Consider the following 17887-nt stretch of genomic DNA (forward strand, 5'->3'; position numbering starts at 1 on the left):
ATATGTGTGTCTCCTGATGCTCCATCAATCCTGGTCGCTTACCAACTAATCAATGTGGCTGTGAGAATCAGTTCCCCAAAGTGGGCCTCCCTCACGTAGTAATTTACGAAGCGTCTGCTCCATACGGTCTAACTGAAAGATTGGATAAATAACACAACCACTAAAGAAACTCCTAGAACAAAAAACTACACGCGCTTTACGGAAGGTCTCATCTTTATATAGTTGAATCACGTGTGATCCTTAATACCATTAATTTACGCAATCATTCATTGTGGAGAAAGTTAGTTACGGAGGGGCACGGCCAGTTATGCTGGAGAAAGAAGCCTTCACCACTTTCTCCACGAACAGAGAGAAACAGACCGCTTTCTATGCATTCGCTGTTCGGTGAGTTACTTACACAGTTTTCAAAGCACAAATTGGAACACGTTCCTGGGGATCAACCTCACGATGGTGTGTAACATCCCTCATCTCATTAACGGCCCATTTGAGCCGGTGCTCGTGCCGCATATTTACGGCTGAGGGAGCGAGGGCCCCACGCACGGCGCCACTCTAATCGGCCACCTCTTCCTGGGCCCTCCATTCTCGCACGCGCCCTGCGACCGAAACAAAGCAGGCGCCCCGCCGTGCATCCGCCGAGCATCCGCGCCGTGTCCGATACACGTTCCTGTGCTCGCGGCCAGGGAAGCCACGGTGCAATTCCCACGCAGTCGTGTACCACGCTGCCAGCGGCGGGGCCTGCATTAGCATGCGCGGTGCACTGAACAATCGCGCACACTCTTCCTCTGCCCCAAAAATACACAGCGCAAGAGCCATTTCTGCCAAGGAAACGGCGGCGCCGAACAAGCACAGCGCCAATGTGTTTGTGGCTCGCGCGGCTTTCCCGGGACGTAAACTTACCACGGCAAAACGAATCAGCGGGCCTCAATAGCAAGCGACGCCCATCGCATGCAGCTTGAAACGGGATGTAGGGCAATGCCCGGCGGTTCTCCGCTTTGCTTTCCCCTCCTCCGTGTCTGGTCGCGATAACCGGAGACAGGCGTGCCGGCTTAAAAATAGTGCTCTAGGAGGCCGAGTCCGGCGCCTTCTTCCCCGTACATTCCGTTTAATGAAGGTCTTCTTGTCTTTCGCACTTTCTCTTTCAACGTCCGCTCTCCGCGCTGCATGTGCTGTTCACGGCCAAAGCCCGCTGCCGGTCAAGGCAAAGCCGCCTTTCCTTTTTCTTTTCTTTTTTTCCGCCACAGACGAAGCTGCGATTCAGGCCAGGAAGGCCGGGACAACAGGGAAAGATGTCCGCGAATCAAAGAGCCGACCAAAAACAAGACAAGCCTCACAGCCCATCCATGCTCAGGCTCTCTTTGCAAACGAGGAGGAAAGAGAGAGGCGTATATAAAAGAGGGATCGGCGTCAGTCGGCTGCTGGAGATTCTCCGTGGTTTCTCAGGGACGAGCCATGAAAGTTCTGGTACGTCCTCGTGACCTTGAACATTTGCGTAGTTTTTCTTTTTCTTCTCTCCCTGAGGGCGCTGGACCTATTATTCATCAATTAATTGTTCTTTGACATTGTGTGGGTTAGACAGCGCAATATTTATCGAGAACAGTGACTTGACGGAAAAGGTCATGCCTAGCGGACGGAAGAAGCCCTTAGCCTTCCTGCCTGACCACTAAAGTGCTTCTTCCTTGCTAGCTGTGATTTTTACTCCGTGAAGCATTGCCATCGGCGCTGGAAGACAAAGCAAAAGTGCATTCCGAATAATGTTAAAGATGTTTACTCCCGCGACACAAAACATGATTCTGCGAGGTGAAACAGCAGTCTCTGACACTGCTAGAAAACTTTAAGTTGGAAATAACACTATAGCCTTAAAAATACCCCTAGTATGCAGCTCTCTCTTGCGACTGTTTTATGTATGTTGGTTTAGAGAAACGATGCCAGAAATTATTTTAGGTTCATGTTGTTATAGTGGGCCATTATACAACATTTTAATGCGTTTGCCAAACCAATTTGACTACACAACCGTAGTTAGCGTTGGTATAGCGTAAGACTTTGTGGAAGCGACATCATCGTGCTTCTCGCGCATACTGTCTCTTCTGCTGGCCAGCTTGCTCTGGCATCATGTCGCAAAGTTGGGAAATACCGGAGTTTGTTCTTTCTCGGCAAAGTAAAAATATAGAACCCACTTGTCTTGGCCCAGGTGCTTGCCTTGGCGTTCTCTTGCCTAGTCGCCACCGTTGTGGCGGGCGGTTTCTACCACTTCGGTGGTGGCTACGGAGGTGGCCACGGAGGTGGCCATGGTTACGGCCATGGTTACGGGCATGGAGGTCATGGAGGCCACGGCTTCGGATCCAGCGGCCTGTTTTTCGTGAAAGGACCTGGTGGATACGGCCACGGCTTCCACGGCCTCGAGGCTGTTAAGGGTCCCACGTACTTTGTCAGCACGGAACAATACGTTAAGAAGATTCACCCTGGGCTCGCCATCGTTGGCAAGCACCACCGCTAGCATCTTTGTATGACCCATCTCGCGGTAAGTAATGCTTTAACGGCTTATTCACTTCAACCCCAGGTAAAATATTCGACCAACAGTGCAAGCGTTTCTTAATTCGAACTTCCTCCAGCTGACAGTACAGCTCTTCCTTAACTTTTTTTCCCGTGAGTGCAACCTCGCGCGTAAAAGCTAGATGAAGATTACGCAGCAAACAACAGAAGGAACAAATGCTAGCGGGGACATGCCTATGTAGCCTTTATATGCTCTTTAACAAGGTAGCGCTGCCTACACCAGCCTGGGGCTCCCCTGCTTAATGCTTACCGTAAATAATGCCTGCGCTTGGGGACTTGAGCCTATTTGATATATTCCATCGAAGGGTGCGTGAATCAAAACGTAACGACACTATTACTTTGTTCCCCGTACTTTTTTCTGCAAGGAAGACAAAAGGGAAAAGCTCAGGCAAATGTTTCAAAGCTGCAGGAACCTGAAACAAAAGGTCACCTTATCACACATTTTTATTTTCTTATTCATTTACTAATCTTTTATACCGGGTGTTCAAAATTAAGCTTTATGGCTTTCTTAAAATTAGGCACTGGGAGGCACGCGAAGCCTACCTGTGTAAATAAGTTAGGTGGCCAGGGCAACACAAAGTGAGAGGACAATTATCGCTGTCAGCAGCGCAATTAACTAAAACTGAACTATTGACTATTGGCTGACTGCAGTAAGTGAGTATGTTCGTATTGAAAAGTTAGAGGCAGTCGTGTTTCTAGAAAGTGTCAGATGGAAGAATTCTTTTAGCGTTTCCGTGCTTCGAGATATCGGACTCCAAATTTTAATTGTCGCTCACATGATTACGCATGCAAGAGAGTTAGGATAGGCACAAAGCTCCTCCCTGATGTGACGCGGTTGTTACATGCAGCGTTTAGTCTGACAACGGGGCGGGGGTATTGGCAAAGATCATAGCTGTCCCCCTTCCCCTCTCGGCTGGCGAAATAAAACATTGAAGAATCCCGAAGCGCTGTCGTAACATGCGACCACGCAGCCTTTAACGATGGCGGCAGCTACCATGCCGAGATAATGGCGCTAGCGGAGAAGCCTGAGAGCAGTGCCCGTACGTAATGGTGACTAGACGAGCGGGCATGGTCCTTGCCTGGGCTACGCAAATAAAGTGACTGCTGATTTCCAAGTACCGTAATTTTTATTGAAATTAGGAGCAACAACTACACGGCACACCGCGCTGCCATGTCTTGATCTTGCCAGCCAGAGAGAAGGGGAACAGTTATCATCTTTGCCAACTCCTCCGCCCCATTGTCAGACTAAAAGCGGCACGCAACAGCCACGTCACAAAAAGATGAAATTATGGGGTTTTACGTGCCAAAACCACTTTCTGATTATGAGGCATGCCGCAGTGGAGGACTCCGGAAATTTCGAACACCTCGGGTTCTTTAACGTGCACCTAAATCTAAGTACACGGGTGTTTTCGCATTTCGCCCCCATCGAAATACGGCCGCCATGGCCGGGATTCGATCCCGTGACCTCGTTCTCAGCAGCCCAACACCATAGCCACTGAGCAACCACGGCGGGTGACAACCACGTCACATCAGGGAGGAGCTCTGAGCCTATCCTCAGTCTCTTGCATGCATAATCATGCGAACGACAATTAAAGTTTGGAGTCGGATATCTGGGAGCACAGATAGGCTAGAATAATTCTTCCAACTGATGCTGTGTAGAAACACAACTGCCTCTAGCTTTTCAATACAAACACACCCACTTACTGCAGTCGACAAAAAATAATTATTCAATATTAGTTAATTGGGCTGCTGACAGCGATAATTATCATCTCGTTTTGTGTCCCCCTGGCCACATAACTTATTTGCATAGGTGGTCTTCGCGTGCCTCCTAGTGCCTAACTTTAAGAAAACCAAAAAGCTTAATTTTGAACACCCGGTATAATGCATATTATATCCTACTGAAAACCGGAGTGTCACCTATTTTATTTTTTTTATATTTAAAGTTAATGCTAGTAAGCTTGCCAGGAAGCATAATAGCACATTTCACAGTGTTCCGACCCTTCGGTAGTGAGCACGGCAGTGTCATATGCACTCGCCGCGGTGGCTTAGCGGCTATGGTGTTGCGCTGCTAAGCACGAGGTCGCGGTATCAAATCCCGGCCGCGGCGGCCGCATTTCGATGGGAGCGAAATGCAAAAACACCCGTGTCCCGTGCATTGGGGGCGCGTTTAAGATCCCCTCGTGGTCAAGATTAATCCGGAGGCCCACACTACGGCGTGCCTCATAATTCAAGCGTGGTTTTAGCACGGAAAACCTCAGAATTAAATTCAAGTGTCATATATAGTGGACATGACCGCTATTGCCGGAATACTATTACACTCAGCGCCGAAATGTTAGCTTCCACATATTACTTCAATCGTGGCAAACACTAAGAAATGCTTAAAAACATATTTCTGCATCAGTGCTTTTTTTCCTCTACTACGAAAGGCTCTGTGACTGCAGATGGTGAAGCCATTATTAAAATATGCGTGATAATAAATTCAGCAAATATTGGCGATTGCTAAACCTTCCCTTTTTTGCATAACTTTTCTTTATTTTGCGTCCAAAGGCATGCCTAAAATTCGTGCATTTCATATTTAGAGTTAACGTGAGAGTGAATTTTTCAATTTCTCAAGGTTAATCGCTGTGAAGCTAACCTCTTTTGCTTATCCATTATTTGCTGCGTATTCGGTACATTTTAGTGGCACACTTCATTTCAGCGCACACACTACATTCATCGCTGGCGCAAAGGTGTTTATTTGGTAGAGGCAGCAGAATTTGCCGCAGCACAATATGTCGAACTATCAAACTTCGCCGATTGACCGCATCGGTTCTTTTGTAACAGGGACCCCAATGCTCGAAGTATCATTCTGCTATCGACAACAGACGTGATTAAGTTCTACCTGAAGGCGGCGTTGCTTTTATATTATCTTAGTTTCAAACACATCTTTTAGAACACATTTGAGAGGTGGGCATGTTGCATTGTGGTGAGCATCTGACCGATGTAGTTAACAGCTTTGGATAATATAAGATGCAGTGGCTCCACATCTTAAATAACCTATTTTTTGGAAATAATCTTGCACATCTATACGTTTTGCAGCGTATAAAATGAATTATTGGACGAATAATCAAGCGGTTCTATTAAGTTCAAGTTAAGCTAAAATCTTCAAGCCCATATGCGTTTGAATGAACGAGAGTGACGACTACTTTCTTGCCGAAATATTTTCTGCGTGCATATATTCTTTTCGGTTCAAGAACGCCCGAGTGTCCCTAGCGTAGGCGACATCCAGCTAATTCCCAGCCATCTGTGAACCTTCTCCCGATTGTTCCCACACTTAAGATAACTTCGTAAATCTCTTACACCCTCTCCTCAAGGCGTATGCGCTTCCATAAAGGCGTATACTACATTCATGTTTCCTGATCGGTACGTTAAGGCCTCTAATATTGGCTTAGACAAATTGTGTGCAACATAAGCTTATGAACAACAAACTTATTTGCCTGCTCGCGTGCGCATGCGTGAGCCAACCGCTTGTGTTACGTCACCGTTACACAATCAGCCAGCGACTGAGGACGTGATTTTATTTGCATTCTTCGCCCTACTCCAAATAAACTTTCACAGCCAACAGTGCACTGCTAAAATTCCTGAGTAGCAGCGTTCTTGACTAGCGCTGGTAATTGGTCGTCTGTCAAGCTGATCAGTTATGTTCCTGCACTTCTTTACGACCTATGGTGTGTCCACATGGCGACGCCTCATTATTCTCGTCTCGTCTTCATCTTAACAGAGTGTTGAGAAGAGCCCTAGAGCAGTAAATCTCAACCGTTTAGCCAGACAAACCCCTTGATGTACTCACAGATCCTTCAGGGAGCCGTATTAGCACGGTTTTTTTTTTGCCTTCTCTCCTAAAATAAAGTCGTTGACAAGATGAGACAGACACGATGTTGGATCTCTGAGGGCTAAAAGCGTTCTAATTCAGCACCCAGAAGTCGCGTTTCAGACACCCTTATAATGTAAGTCGCTAGTTGCAACGTCAAAACGGGCGTTGCGAAGTTGAAAGAAGGCGGTTGACGCCACATTCTAATCAAGACAGTTCCTACCTTAGTTCAGGCTTGACATTAGTCTTGCACCTTTTCTTATCTGAATCCACGTGGCTTCATGCAAAAAGATGGCTGCGATCGCCTCGCCAAAAGCCTTCCTCCCTTTTCGAATAGACTATGCATGTGAGTGGCGAGTCTCTCGAGCCATGCTTGCGGTCCCCCTCGTTTCTCGCAAAGACCATCGCAGTGTTCGCCGACTACAGCTAGAGAAACACTGGGCTAGAGGAAACGTACCTCAAGCCGACTTCTCTGCCTTATCATAAGCGAATAACCTGTTTCTCGCTTTTTATCGCTTTTGAAGAACATTCCCATGCGACCCCTGTTGTGTATCCTATTTTCCTTTGCCTTTCTGTTTCAGATCTTGAAAGTCAGCGTGCCGGTATCACCCCCTGAGTGAATCTTCTTGAGAGTATGGACCGCATGGCCAGAAGACTGAGGTTGCATTAACTTGTTTGTTTGTATTTTTATCCTAACACATAAACCAAATCCCTACGGACTCAGTCGTCGCCAGCACCAGTTCTCACTTAATCACTGTTTCATGTTCATTGTACGTCACAGTTTTGAATGATTTTACACTGTTGTAAATAGTATCTGCATTAAAAAAAAGAAAATCTTGTTATAACAACCATTCTCGTGTTTCGTGGACCTACGAAAGAATGCGTCGCCGTAAGCCTCGCAAGAAAAAGCAAAGTAAAATAAAGAAAGAATGAAAAATTAAAAGAAAAACGTGTCTGTCTAAGGTCGTGACACGAAGAACCAAGAGTGGTAGTGATAAGGTGCGCGTCCTGCTTCAGAGATTTATAAACATCGAGCCAACTTCTTTTAGCTTTTTTCGCGTTGGGATTAGACAAAATGTATTTATTCTAAGTTTTATTGCCCTGCTTGGCGGAAGAATATTGTAGTAATATTTATGATAGCTACTGGGTATACAGCAGCCTCAAAGACGTTCTGTTCCAAGGGTCAGCAAAAATAGAAAAGTGATTCCTAGCCTACAGACCCTACGTTATCTCCCAGACTGGCGGGAGATAACAAATGCAAAAACACGTTATGGCACAAGTGCTATGGATGACTTTGTGCGCTCCGGTTCACCACTTATAAAGATATCCTATCTTCACAGGCAAAAATATGCTGCGCCATGTCAACAGACTCTGTTTAGTTTTTTCTGTTTCTGATGCCAACTCAACCAGCGCCCAATAATAAAAGCACTTACCACGGCACACGGTTACCCGCATGACACGGCTCATACAACCCATTTTATTAGCAGCTTCAAACGAAATTAAATCGCAAAGTGAAAGCATTTATGTAAGTCTGCATACAATATCAGACCACATGATTGTTGCTGTGGTACCAATTCTGCTGGCCTCCATTCATCGTTCTTTTGCAGTGGTAGCTACACCAATGCTGCATTATTTCCTTACTAATTATCTCAGTGATGTCGACGTGAAATGATAAAGTAGTGTATAACTAAAGAACACATTAATAAAAGAGTGGGTAAAAGAAGGCGTTCGAGCTAGCTTCTAATCTCGGATTTTCGCTCTGGGAACTGAGACACCAACTAACTGCACCAACAGGATATCGGCAAAGTTCGAGCTATAAAGAAGTGAGGAGGCCATTGCGGTACAAGTTACAGTGCACGATACAGGCGTCAATAAGCACGAAGGTCGAAAGCAGTGAGGCGAAGCCGGCTGCACAAAGTGAGACATGGGCTACTAAAAAGAAAGAAGCAGGGCTTCTCACGAAGGACGCAAAGCAGTATGGCCGCATCGGTGTCCGGAATTGGCGATGGAACTGAATCAGAAATCGGTAGACAGTACTTCAGCCACGTCACATCTCGTAGTTTTCGGCTGTCTACATTGGCCACCACTACACAGGTTGCAATTGAGCTGGAAGCTGCGTATGCAGCGGCCGCACATGCGCTATCTTGGAAGCTATCTGCGATGGTGACAGTTTACGCCGAGTGCTGATAGCTTATGCCATCTTCGACTGGTCGTTTCTGAGCGCTCTGGAGCGCTCTCGCGAGCGGCGTTGTCTTCGGCTGGTTGAAAGAGGGTGCCCGCCCTGCGTTCGGCTGGTTCTTCTCGATTGCTCTCCTCCACCTTCGAGCGCTCTGAGGCGCTCCGAGCCCTGTCGTCGGAGCAGTCGTCGAAATTGAAACGTCATCGCAGAGCCGCGTCGCTGCTGTTGGCGACGGCCCACCGTAACCTAGGCAACCTAGGCCACTGCGACGAATGCTCGTCCCGCCGGCGCGTCCGCCGGTTTTCCCGGCAGCGCCGGGAGCTTTCGATAAGCGAAACATCGGCCGTTGGTAGTAGTCACGTGGTTTAGCATCTGCCATTGCCTCCTCCGAGAGCGAGTCGCACGTTTGGCTTGCGCGCTCGTCCTCTACCTCTGAGCTCGAGGAACGCCGGATCTGCCCGACTCTGCTTCGGGGGATGGAAGCGACCAGCCGAAGATAGCATGAGTGTGCGCTGTGTTCTCACCTCTTAGTTCACGTTGATGCGAAAGGCAGCAGGACCACTCAATTCCCTCGTTGCTCCTGCTGCGCTTCCTCCCTAGAGCGTTTTGACGAGTGTGTCAGGTCATCGAGTGAGATGTGTGCATGTTTGCTTGTGCGCGCGTGACACCATGCTTGTTAATTTAGTTAGTAAGCGCATGTTTACAAGCTTATACGACAGATAAAACTACTATACTTACTTCGTACAGCTGTCTGCTAATTTGCTAACGCAAACGATGCTTCGCCTTTTCGGCGAAACTGCGACTTTTTTTTTTACTCCCTTAGGGTCTTTTTGGTTTCTCCCATGGCTAACACCATTCTAATGATGTGCTAACAACAAAAAAGGAGTGTTTTGCAATTGATGCTCTAGAAGAAGGGAGTATTGCGAAGCGTTTCGAAAACTTTCATACTGGTCGTACTTCCGACTGTTCTGATTTGACATAACTACGTATACTCAAAGGACAAATAATTCATCCGTAGAGCGGTTGTCGAAGAAATGAACGCGTCGGATTTGAATGCAGGAACTTCACGTGGAAGTAATACACTATCCACTACGACACACAGCTGGCATGTTGCAGTGCCTCTGATGTTGGTATCTGTACACATAATTTTCCATAACACTTGCGGGATGTTTTCTTGCGACTTCAGTGCCACTCAAGCCCAGCAAATTATTTGTTAACACTAGAGTTGGTGGTAGGTAGCTAGAAATCCAACATAGATGCATGTAATTGCGATCCATAATTCGGTGTTATGTCAGAGTAGCAAGGCAGCTTGAAAATTATAACGCGGCTATATTGAATAGTAAACAGAGCAGCAACGAAAACAATGTGCTGAGATACAGAAACATTCTCTAATATTGTTGGTATTTATGATACAAGCTCGCTACTCCTAAATAACTTTTTTCTATCTTCAAGCAGCGTCACTTCATAAGAAATCTTCCATCAGAACGCATCTTCCATCATAGAAAATATGTTACTTGCGCTTGACAACTGCCGTTAACAACTGCCGTAGCTGCAAAGAAAGATGTATACGTAGGCGGACACGCTAATCGATGTGATAGCCCCCGTATTATATGATGTAAATCTTACTATTTACGAAAGACCTTGGAGAGGAGGTGCTTATAAAGTGCGCAACATCGGTTTTGCATTTTAAAGTACCCAATCAGCACCACAATAAGTGTTAATCTTTTTAATGTGTGGGGATTTTATTGCGATAGCAATTATATGGGCACTCCACGCCCTCTTCTGCCGTCGGCGACGCCGTGAGGCTCTGCATAAAGTCCAAGGGCAATAAAATCGGCGCGCACGCCGTATTATGTACGTGCGAGTAAAAGCATGCGAAGGTGAGCCGGCGGCCGTGGCTCAATCCCGCGCACGCTATGGAGGAAAGCCGAGAGGACTCGCGCTGTCTTCCCTCACACGCAAGGCTTTGGGGGAAGGGCAAGGAGGGGGGCGTGCTCTACTCCGGGCGGCCTGGGTGGCCGCGCGCGCCTGCTGGGCCGCTGTATCTTGCCTACAGAGCGCCTGCGACGGGGACAGAGTGCGCCGTGCGCTGTGTTTTCGCGGCTTAGTTCGCGTTGATGCGAGAGGCAGCACGAACGTCAATTCGCTCGGTGCTGCTGCCGCACTTCCTCGCTCCAGCGTTTTCACAGCGAGTTTCCGCAGTCATCCAGGGAGATGTGCCCATTTTTGCTTGTGCGTGCGTGACACCATACTTGTTAATTTAGTTAGTACACCTATTTTTACAAACTAATACGGCCGATAAAACTACACTGCTTACTTCGTACAGCTGTCCACTAATTCGCTATCGCAATCGACGCTTCTCCTTCAGGGCAGAACTGAGACTTTTTTTCCCGCCCACCCTCATTATGGGGTGTTATCAGTACACATGGGTGCTAAATATGCGCATTGAACAGTGCAAACTCGTAAAATACCCTTTTAGCACTGTTAAGGTACAAAAATATTTCCTTTATAGGCACATGCACATAACCAATCTTACTACATTAGCGTGTAATCTAGTAACAATGTACAAAACGCACCAGCCCGTGAGACACCACGCAAAGGTATACGTGGTAGGCAATATTCACACATCTCTCCAGCACTTTGCCCTTCAAATAGCTTCTTTCGCGATAAACTCTGCAAGGTACGTTTCACGGGCATTAGCGCTAGTTTAAATATGCCATGCGGATGCCATTTTCGCGTTTGTAAACTTCGAACACCGACAAATATGAGCGTACTAAGGGCTATTGTCCGTAGGGCTCCTGTGGAAAATAGTGGGAAATATCGCTCGTCGTGTGTACGTGTCCAAGTGCTGAGGCTGAAAGATAAGTGTCAACGACGAGTTGTACTGTCCACGGGTTTCAGGACTACCGTTAGGGCCTCACCTGTGCCAGGCAAATCAATAACGTTGAGCTCGCATGCCTGATGTGAGCAGCAGACGTCTAATGTTGCCATGTGAAGAAGCACAGTTTAAAGAGCGTCAAATACATGCCTACGTGGTGAGGTGGACCGGCGCCCTTACGATAACAATGAAGTTGCGCTGGCAGTCTGAGTGACTTCTTTCGTCATGTGCCACCGAATATGACTGGATGTCACAGTGTACCGATGAATTCTCCATCGAAGCTATGCATCCACCGCGAAACGCCACTTGTGTGCGAAATTCGAGCACGAACATGTTAGCAGTTTAGCCAGAAGTCATAAACAGTGTGTTTCACGTGACGTGAACAAAGGATTTAAAGAAAAGTGGTTAACCGCAACTGGGTGAGACCAACAACATCTAGTTTAACGTCATGTGGTGATCCTCAAGATATTTATTACATTCCACTTGATTAGTTAATTAACTCAAACTATTATTCAAAATGTGTATTATTCCCTTTAGGGCCATGTGCGTTTCATTACGTTGTAGAGGGGCTTCGAAAACGATAGATCCAATTTTTTGTGGTAACGTACACGCTGCGTGGTGATTTGTTTTCGGCATTTAAAGAAATCTAGCGAAATATCAAATAAAACCACGTCACTGCGCTATCGTATCGCGGTGCTCTCCACTGTGCTTCGAGCCTATCGCTTATCAGAGACAACGGCGCTTCCTTTCATTGTGCCACCGTCAAAGATGCTGAATTCCTGTGCAGCCGATGCCTAGAGCCGCGGCCACTCACTTCGCCACGGTCAGTGCGCATGATTCTTTCGCACGAAGCGCGGTTGAGAGCTCTGCCATACGGTAGCGCATGAGCGCCGTCACGTGGCTTTGTTTCATATCTCGCGGGCTTTCTTTAAGCGCTGAAAAAAATTACCGCCACTGCATATACGTTGACACAAAAAATTTGATCCTTCGTTTCTTAATCCCCTCTACAATGTTATGAAACGCACTTGGTCCTAAAGTGAATCTTAAAATTTTCGCATAATTCATCTTAGTTAATTTAATGATTAAGAGAAATATAAAACATACTCTAATGAGCGCCACATGACGGCAAACCAAACGTCGTTGGTTTCATTCAGCTATGGTTAACCACTTTTTTGAAATGCTTGGTTCAAGTTACGTGAAACACTCTGCATACATGTCGCTACCATTTACGCCACATTCGTTTTATGCTGACTAAGTCTGACTCATGAACGATGTTCCCGGATGTGGCTGCCATGCTTAAACACAGAAACCGCCTTTCTGTAGTGTCCTATTGGTGCCGTGAAGCGTCATGACGGCGTCTGCAAAAAAGACACCGTTAATTTTCGGTTCTCCACAATTTAAAAAATGCAGAACAACCTTTGTCACCTTTGTAGAACAGCCTTTGTAGAACTGCCTTTGCAGAAACACCTGTGAACCTTCGTAAAACAACCTATACGGCAGCAATAGGGACTCCATTCTTTTTGAATTTAGTAGTGATTGAGCATGAATGCTTTCAAAGTTGAATATCCTAGAGTATGTTGAAATCTGCATATAAAGAGCAGTAGTTCTACAAGGACGTGTACCTACTCCGTACTTAATTAGTGCAAGCATAGGGATAAATAAAAATAGCATTTACAAAGAAACAGGGACATTCACGGAAAAAGTGAGAGGTCAAGATATTTACACGCTAACTTCTGGCACCAATGACGCAAATATGTGTGATATCGGAACCCCTCCCTTGCCTCTACCCCTACGCAACACTTTATACGAGCTGCAACAGGTGACGCAGTGACATACACTGAGACGACGTCGCCCCATTAAGCATGCCAGCCTATATATATAGCAGCATGGCAGCAACGTGGATCGCTGCATCAATACCACGTTCTTTTTTTTTGGATATAATCGCATGAACAGTATATATAATTCTACTTGTTTTCATGGATTACCTAAATAGCCGGACATTACATGCAGGACAAATTGCAATCAAGGCAACTTAACAAATTAAGGTAATTTAGGAAACTTCTTTTGTCATTATTCACTTTAGAACATGTACTGATTCCGCAAAATGGAAGCCGAGAAACAAAGAAGTCATATCTGTTTATAGACTGCAAGGACTATAGGAACACTTTTGATATTTGCGTCCTGAAAAAAATGCAACGAAATACATTGGTGTTCCTATTAACAGTTTCTCCAAAAGCCGCGTTCTAGCAGTTCAGGTCGAGTTAATTGAAATATGAATGTGGTTTTCAGGAGATTCTACGAAAGATTATATGTCTAAAGTACTGTTACTCCTATAGGATTTCTCTTTCAAGCTAGCCTCACTTCCTTACTGTTCAGCTTCAGCTTCGCATTTGCAACATATGCGTGAAGTAAATAGTTAAAATGCTCATTGGTGACCATTTTTTACTAGCTACCTGCTCTTTGCGAAATTTTGTGCTTGTAATGTTCGCATCATTAGGTAATCCACCTCAACAGGACGAATACCGCTGTATGCTGTTCCAGAAATCCACCAGAATATAGGCAAAGTGCTAGCGGCCACAGGCCACTTCTTAAAAATATTATTACGATATCATCGAGCGATGCTCAAGAGACGAGCCGCCGCGGGAACGACGAAGTTGGTCGGTGCCCTTGGCCCGAGCGAGTGTCAGCCTGGCTGCCTGGCTCCAGTGTAAATGGCGTGTAAATAGCATCTTTCGTCTGTGTCTTTCCACACGTAACATTTCTGGTGGAGGTCAGCGATCCCCGTCCTCACCACGGAACTCCGAAGTGGCCGGCACACCGAGCTTGTCACCATGCCTTCCGGTGACGAGCCCGCCTCTGCAACGACTTCGGCTTGTCCGACTGCTCCAATCGTCACGGTTGGCCCACACCATGACCCAGGTGTGTTCTATGGCCTGGAGGGACAGGATGTCGATGACTGGATGAAGCTGTATGAACACGCCAGTACTAATAACCGGTGGGACCCAACGATTATGCTCGCCAATGTCATCTCTTACCTCGGCGGCACCCTACGCGTCTGGCACCAAACGCATGATGACGAAATAACCAGTTGCGAAAGTTTCAAAGAAAAGCTACGGGAACTGTTCGGCGACCCCATTGGGCGCAAGGCTGCCGCGAGAAAGGCTCTTGCTTCTCGTGTTCAGTAATCTACAGAGCCATACGTTTCCTACACCCTCGACGTCTTGGCTCTATGCCGTAAAACTGACAATAATATGTCCGAAGCAGATAAAATGGCACATGTGCTAAAAGGCATCGCCGACGACGCTTTCAATTTGCTTGTTTTCGGCAACGTCTCAACTATCGACGCCATTATAAAAGAATGCCGTCGCCTTGAACAGGCTAAGAGCCGCCATATCTCATACCACATTGCGCGGCTACCCAATACTGCTGCTACGTCGACATGTGAGGGTCGACCGCGTCAGACCACCACCTGTGACGACGTCACCCGTATTGTTCGCCGCGAACTCGAGGCCGCCTGTTCGCCAGCTTTCTCCACGACGCCTCCCGATCCGCCAGTAACCACCATTGCGATGATTCAGGCCGTCGTCAGACAGGAATTTGAAAACATGGGTCTGAACACCGTGTCTTCCACGTCTCGACCCAGCGTTCCCCAGTTATCTAGCGGCCCTCCTCGTCCCCGGCAGTCCTTTTTTGCAACATGTCGCCACAACCCGTCCGAATGGCGTACCCCTGACGACAGGCCAATCTGCTTCCACAGGTAACAATATCTTCGAACTTAAGAACATCTGAGGGTCCCAATCATTGCGGGAATTCATGTTATGCAAAGAAACTTGCAGCTAGCTGGCTATGCAGCATCGTTTGGGATTCTTCAAGAGTTACCACATGGATCAACGTGTTCGTGTATAGCAAATAATTATGTGTTAAACCTGAGCCCATGTGTGACAACAGAGGCAGGACGAGGATGTGTGGGGTTTTGCACGTGCTCTTGGGACAAAACAACAACACAGTAGCGCAAACAATCAAAAGGACATTTATTGCACTGTTCATACAATAACACCTGATAGTCGAATCGCAAACTATAGAACATGCTGATGAACGCGCGACAAAATCGAGGAAATATCGAAGAAGTCGGACTCACCGCGATCGGATAGCGAGCAAATATGTTCCCTCCTATGCTACTAGACACCAATGCCTAATCGTTCGCGTGTGCAGTCACGCGAACGGTGTCGCGTTCGAACTATCACGTTCGTCCATTCCCGTTGCCCCGCTCCGAAGCCTTTCTCGGTACAGAGCTGCGAAGCGTATCGGCGTATGCGCGCGACGTCCGCGCTGCCATCCAACCCCAAGCCAAAGAGCCAACTCCCTTTCGCTCCTCAATAAACCCTCCGTTAAGTTGGCGCGCATCACCCGCGCTAACTCTTGCAATATGCTGCAATTACACCAATCGCCGCCGGCGCAGCGCCATGCAGCGAAGCCGGATTACAGGAGATGGATGCGTGCAGGGGAAACAATATCAAGGGACACGTGAAAGTCTAGCGTCCCCACCGACTATAGTATGACGGCGACGCCATGACTGGCCTTATTTTTACTCCGGCGAAGAAACAGTTGTGACTTGTTTCGTTACAACCTGGGCCGATACCGAAGGTGGTCAAATGTAGTCTTCGTAGCCTTATGTGCTATAGGGAAATAACTCGGGAATACCGGGCGATCCCGAAAGTGGGTGCAGCCTGCAAGATCGCGTTCGTGACACTGTCGCGACGCGCTCGTGCTGTATGACGTGACGCATGCACAAGCGATCTCAAAGAGCTAATTGGGTGGCAGGAAAAGCGCTTACGTGCGATCATGGCCTAACAATTTGGAGCCCCAGGTTGCTACGCTCGGAGTCAGAGGTTCGATGCCACCATCCGACACTTGATTTTTTTTTCTTGTAGACAATGTCTTCCTCTGCGAATCACTTGGAGTGCTCCTTCGAGTCTGTGCACGACTGGTATTTTCTCTCTCTCTGTGTTTCCTTCCTTCTCTTTGCCCTCAGTTACTCCTTCGCCTAGTGCAAGGTAGCGAAAAGGGCGCGCGTTTGGTTAACCTTTTTGCATTTGCTCCCATCTTTTGTTCTCTCTCTACCGCCACTTTTCCGTAACGGGTATGTTGTTTATAACGTCTGTTTTAGCTACTTTCGTGGGTCCATCCCATAGATAACGCAGTCTAACTGTAAATTCTGTCACGGAGTATAGCTATGGACCACTGGGTATGTGCCCCTGGGGTCGCTGGGTCAGTGGGCACGTGCCTTTCTTCAATGAAAGTCTTTGACGCCAAGTTCGAAGTGGGCATGTGAGTATTTCAATGATGACGATGACGACGATTATGATGATGATTGTGATCGTCATGATGATGATCACTGATGATAAAAAAATTTTGTGATCCAACCTCTAGTTGACATCGTTCGAACATTGCCGCTCCAACGTCGCTCTGGCAATGAATTAGTGGTTCGTACACCCCGTTCTCACCGCCAACTCGCCCAGGAAAACATTGTCTTTCATCAACATGAACTAGACTTTGAACTACCTTCCAATTTTTATAATTGAAGAGGCCCGAAAAGAGGATACATGAATCTTCCAACGTACGTAAACTGTTATTAATTGAGACCCTTCAAAGTGAATAAGGGTGTAAATCAGTCTATAACTGACACTGTTACAACCTTTATCGGGTTAAAGGATTGACTTATAGACCAAGTTGCTCCCCTTTTTACAGCGATAGCTGTATATGACTAACATTCTGTAGTTTTTTCGGCTTCGAGTGACAAAAACAGACTTAGCGATTTCAAACAAAGCCATATGGGTGCAGTGTGGCGGAGCAGATGTCAAAGTGTGGAACAAATGAGAACGCTCGTCGTGAAAAATAGCGTTACGTCAAGGTTACCACAACTTATAAGCAGTAGAGGCATCGGCGCTAAAATCAGCTGCGTTATCGATGGGGCGGATACGTATAGTTCGTACAGTCGACTGTAGAACAACATGCGTGCGACGAGAATGTAAACAACAGGAACGAGAATGTAAACGGCGCCGGCGCGAAGCGGCCACCGACAAATAACGTTCCCGCGATGCTGAAAGAAAACGACAATCGCGAGCCCGGGCACCTCTGAATGAGCAATGACGCCAGACTCGCAACGCAAAAAAAAAAAAACGACAACTATTCCACTCTGTGAAGATGGAATGGCAGCGAAAGCACTTTGCTTTTCGTTTGAAAGCTTTGACTGTCATTCCATCTTCACAGAATGGAGTGTTTTGTCATTTTTTTACACGTCAGGGTTTTATGTACTTGCAGTGTACCGCTAAATACCTGATATAACCAAACTAATGCTTGGAATAAAAAAAAAATAAAGGCACGTCGTAAATTGTACCCACGAACTGGGCACCAAAACCCTTGAAAACAG

At 46.9% G+C, this 17887-nt stretch overlaps 1 protein-coding gene across 2 annotated transcripts in view; it reads left to right on the forward strand.

The window, feature by feature from the left end:
• Positions 1 to 7282, forward strand: part of LOC135904849 (uncharacterized) — a 54661-nt gene extending 47379 nt beyond the window's left edge. For both annotated transcript variants that reach the window (XR_010565235.1, XM_070525279.1), the window contains exons 2-4: positions 1242 to 1461; positions 2189 to 2518; positions 6982 to 7282. Coding sequence is in view for 1 of the 2 variants with exons in the window: in XM_070525279.1 (XP_070381380.1) it covers positions 1242 to 1461; positions 2189 to 2494 (526 nt within the window). In the remaining variant the exon portion in view is untranslated. The remainder of the gene's footprint in view (positions 1 to 1241; positions 1462 to 2188; positions 2519 to 6981) is intronic.
• Positions 7283 to 17887: the final 10605 nt, after the last annotated feature.

Source organism: Dermacentor albipictus, chromosome 1, assembly GCF_038994185.2.
Source record: "Dermacentor albipictus isolate Rhodes 1998 colony chromosome 1, USDA_Dalb.pri_finalv2, whole genome shotgun sequence".
Classification (NCBI taxonomy): domain Eukaryota; kingdom Metazoa; phylum Arthropoda; class Arachnida; order Ixodida; family Ixodidae; genus Dermacentor; species Dermacentor albipictus.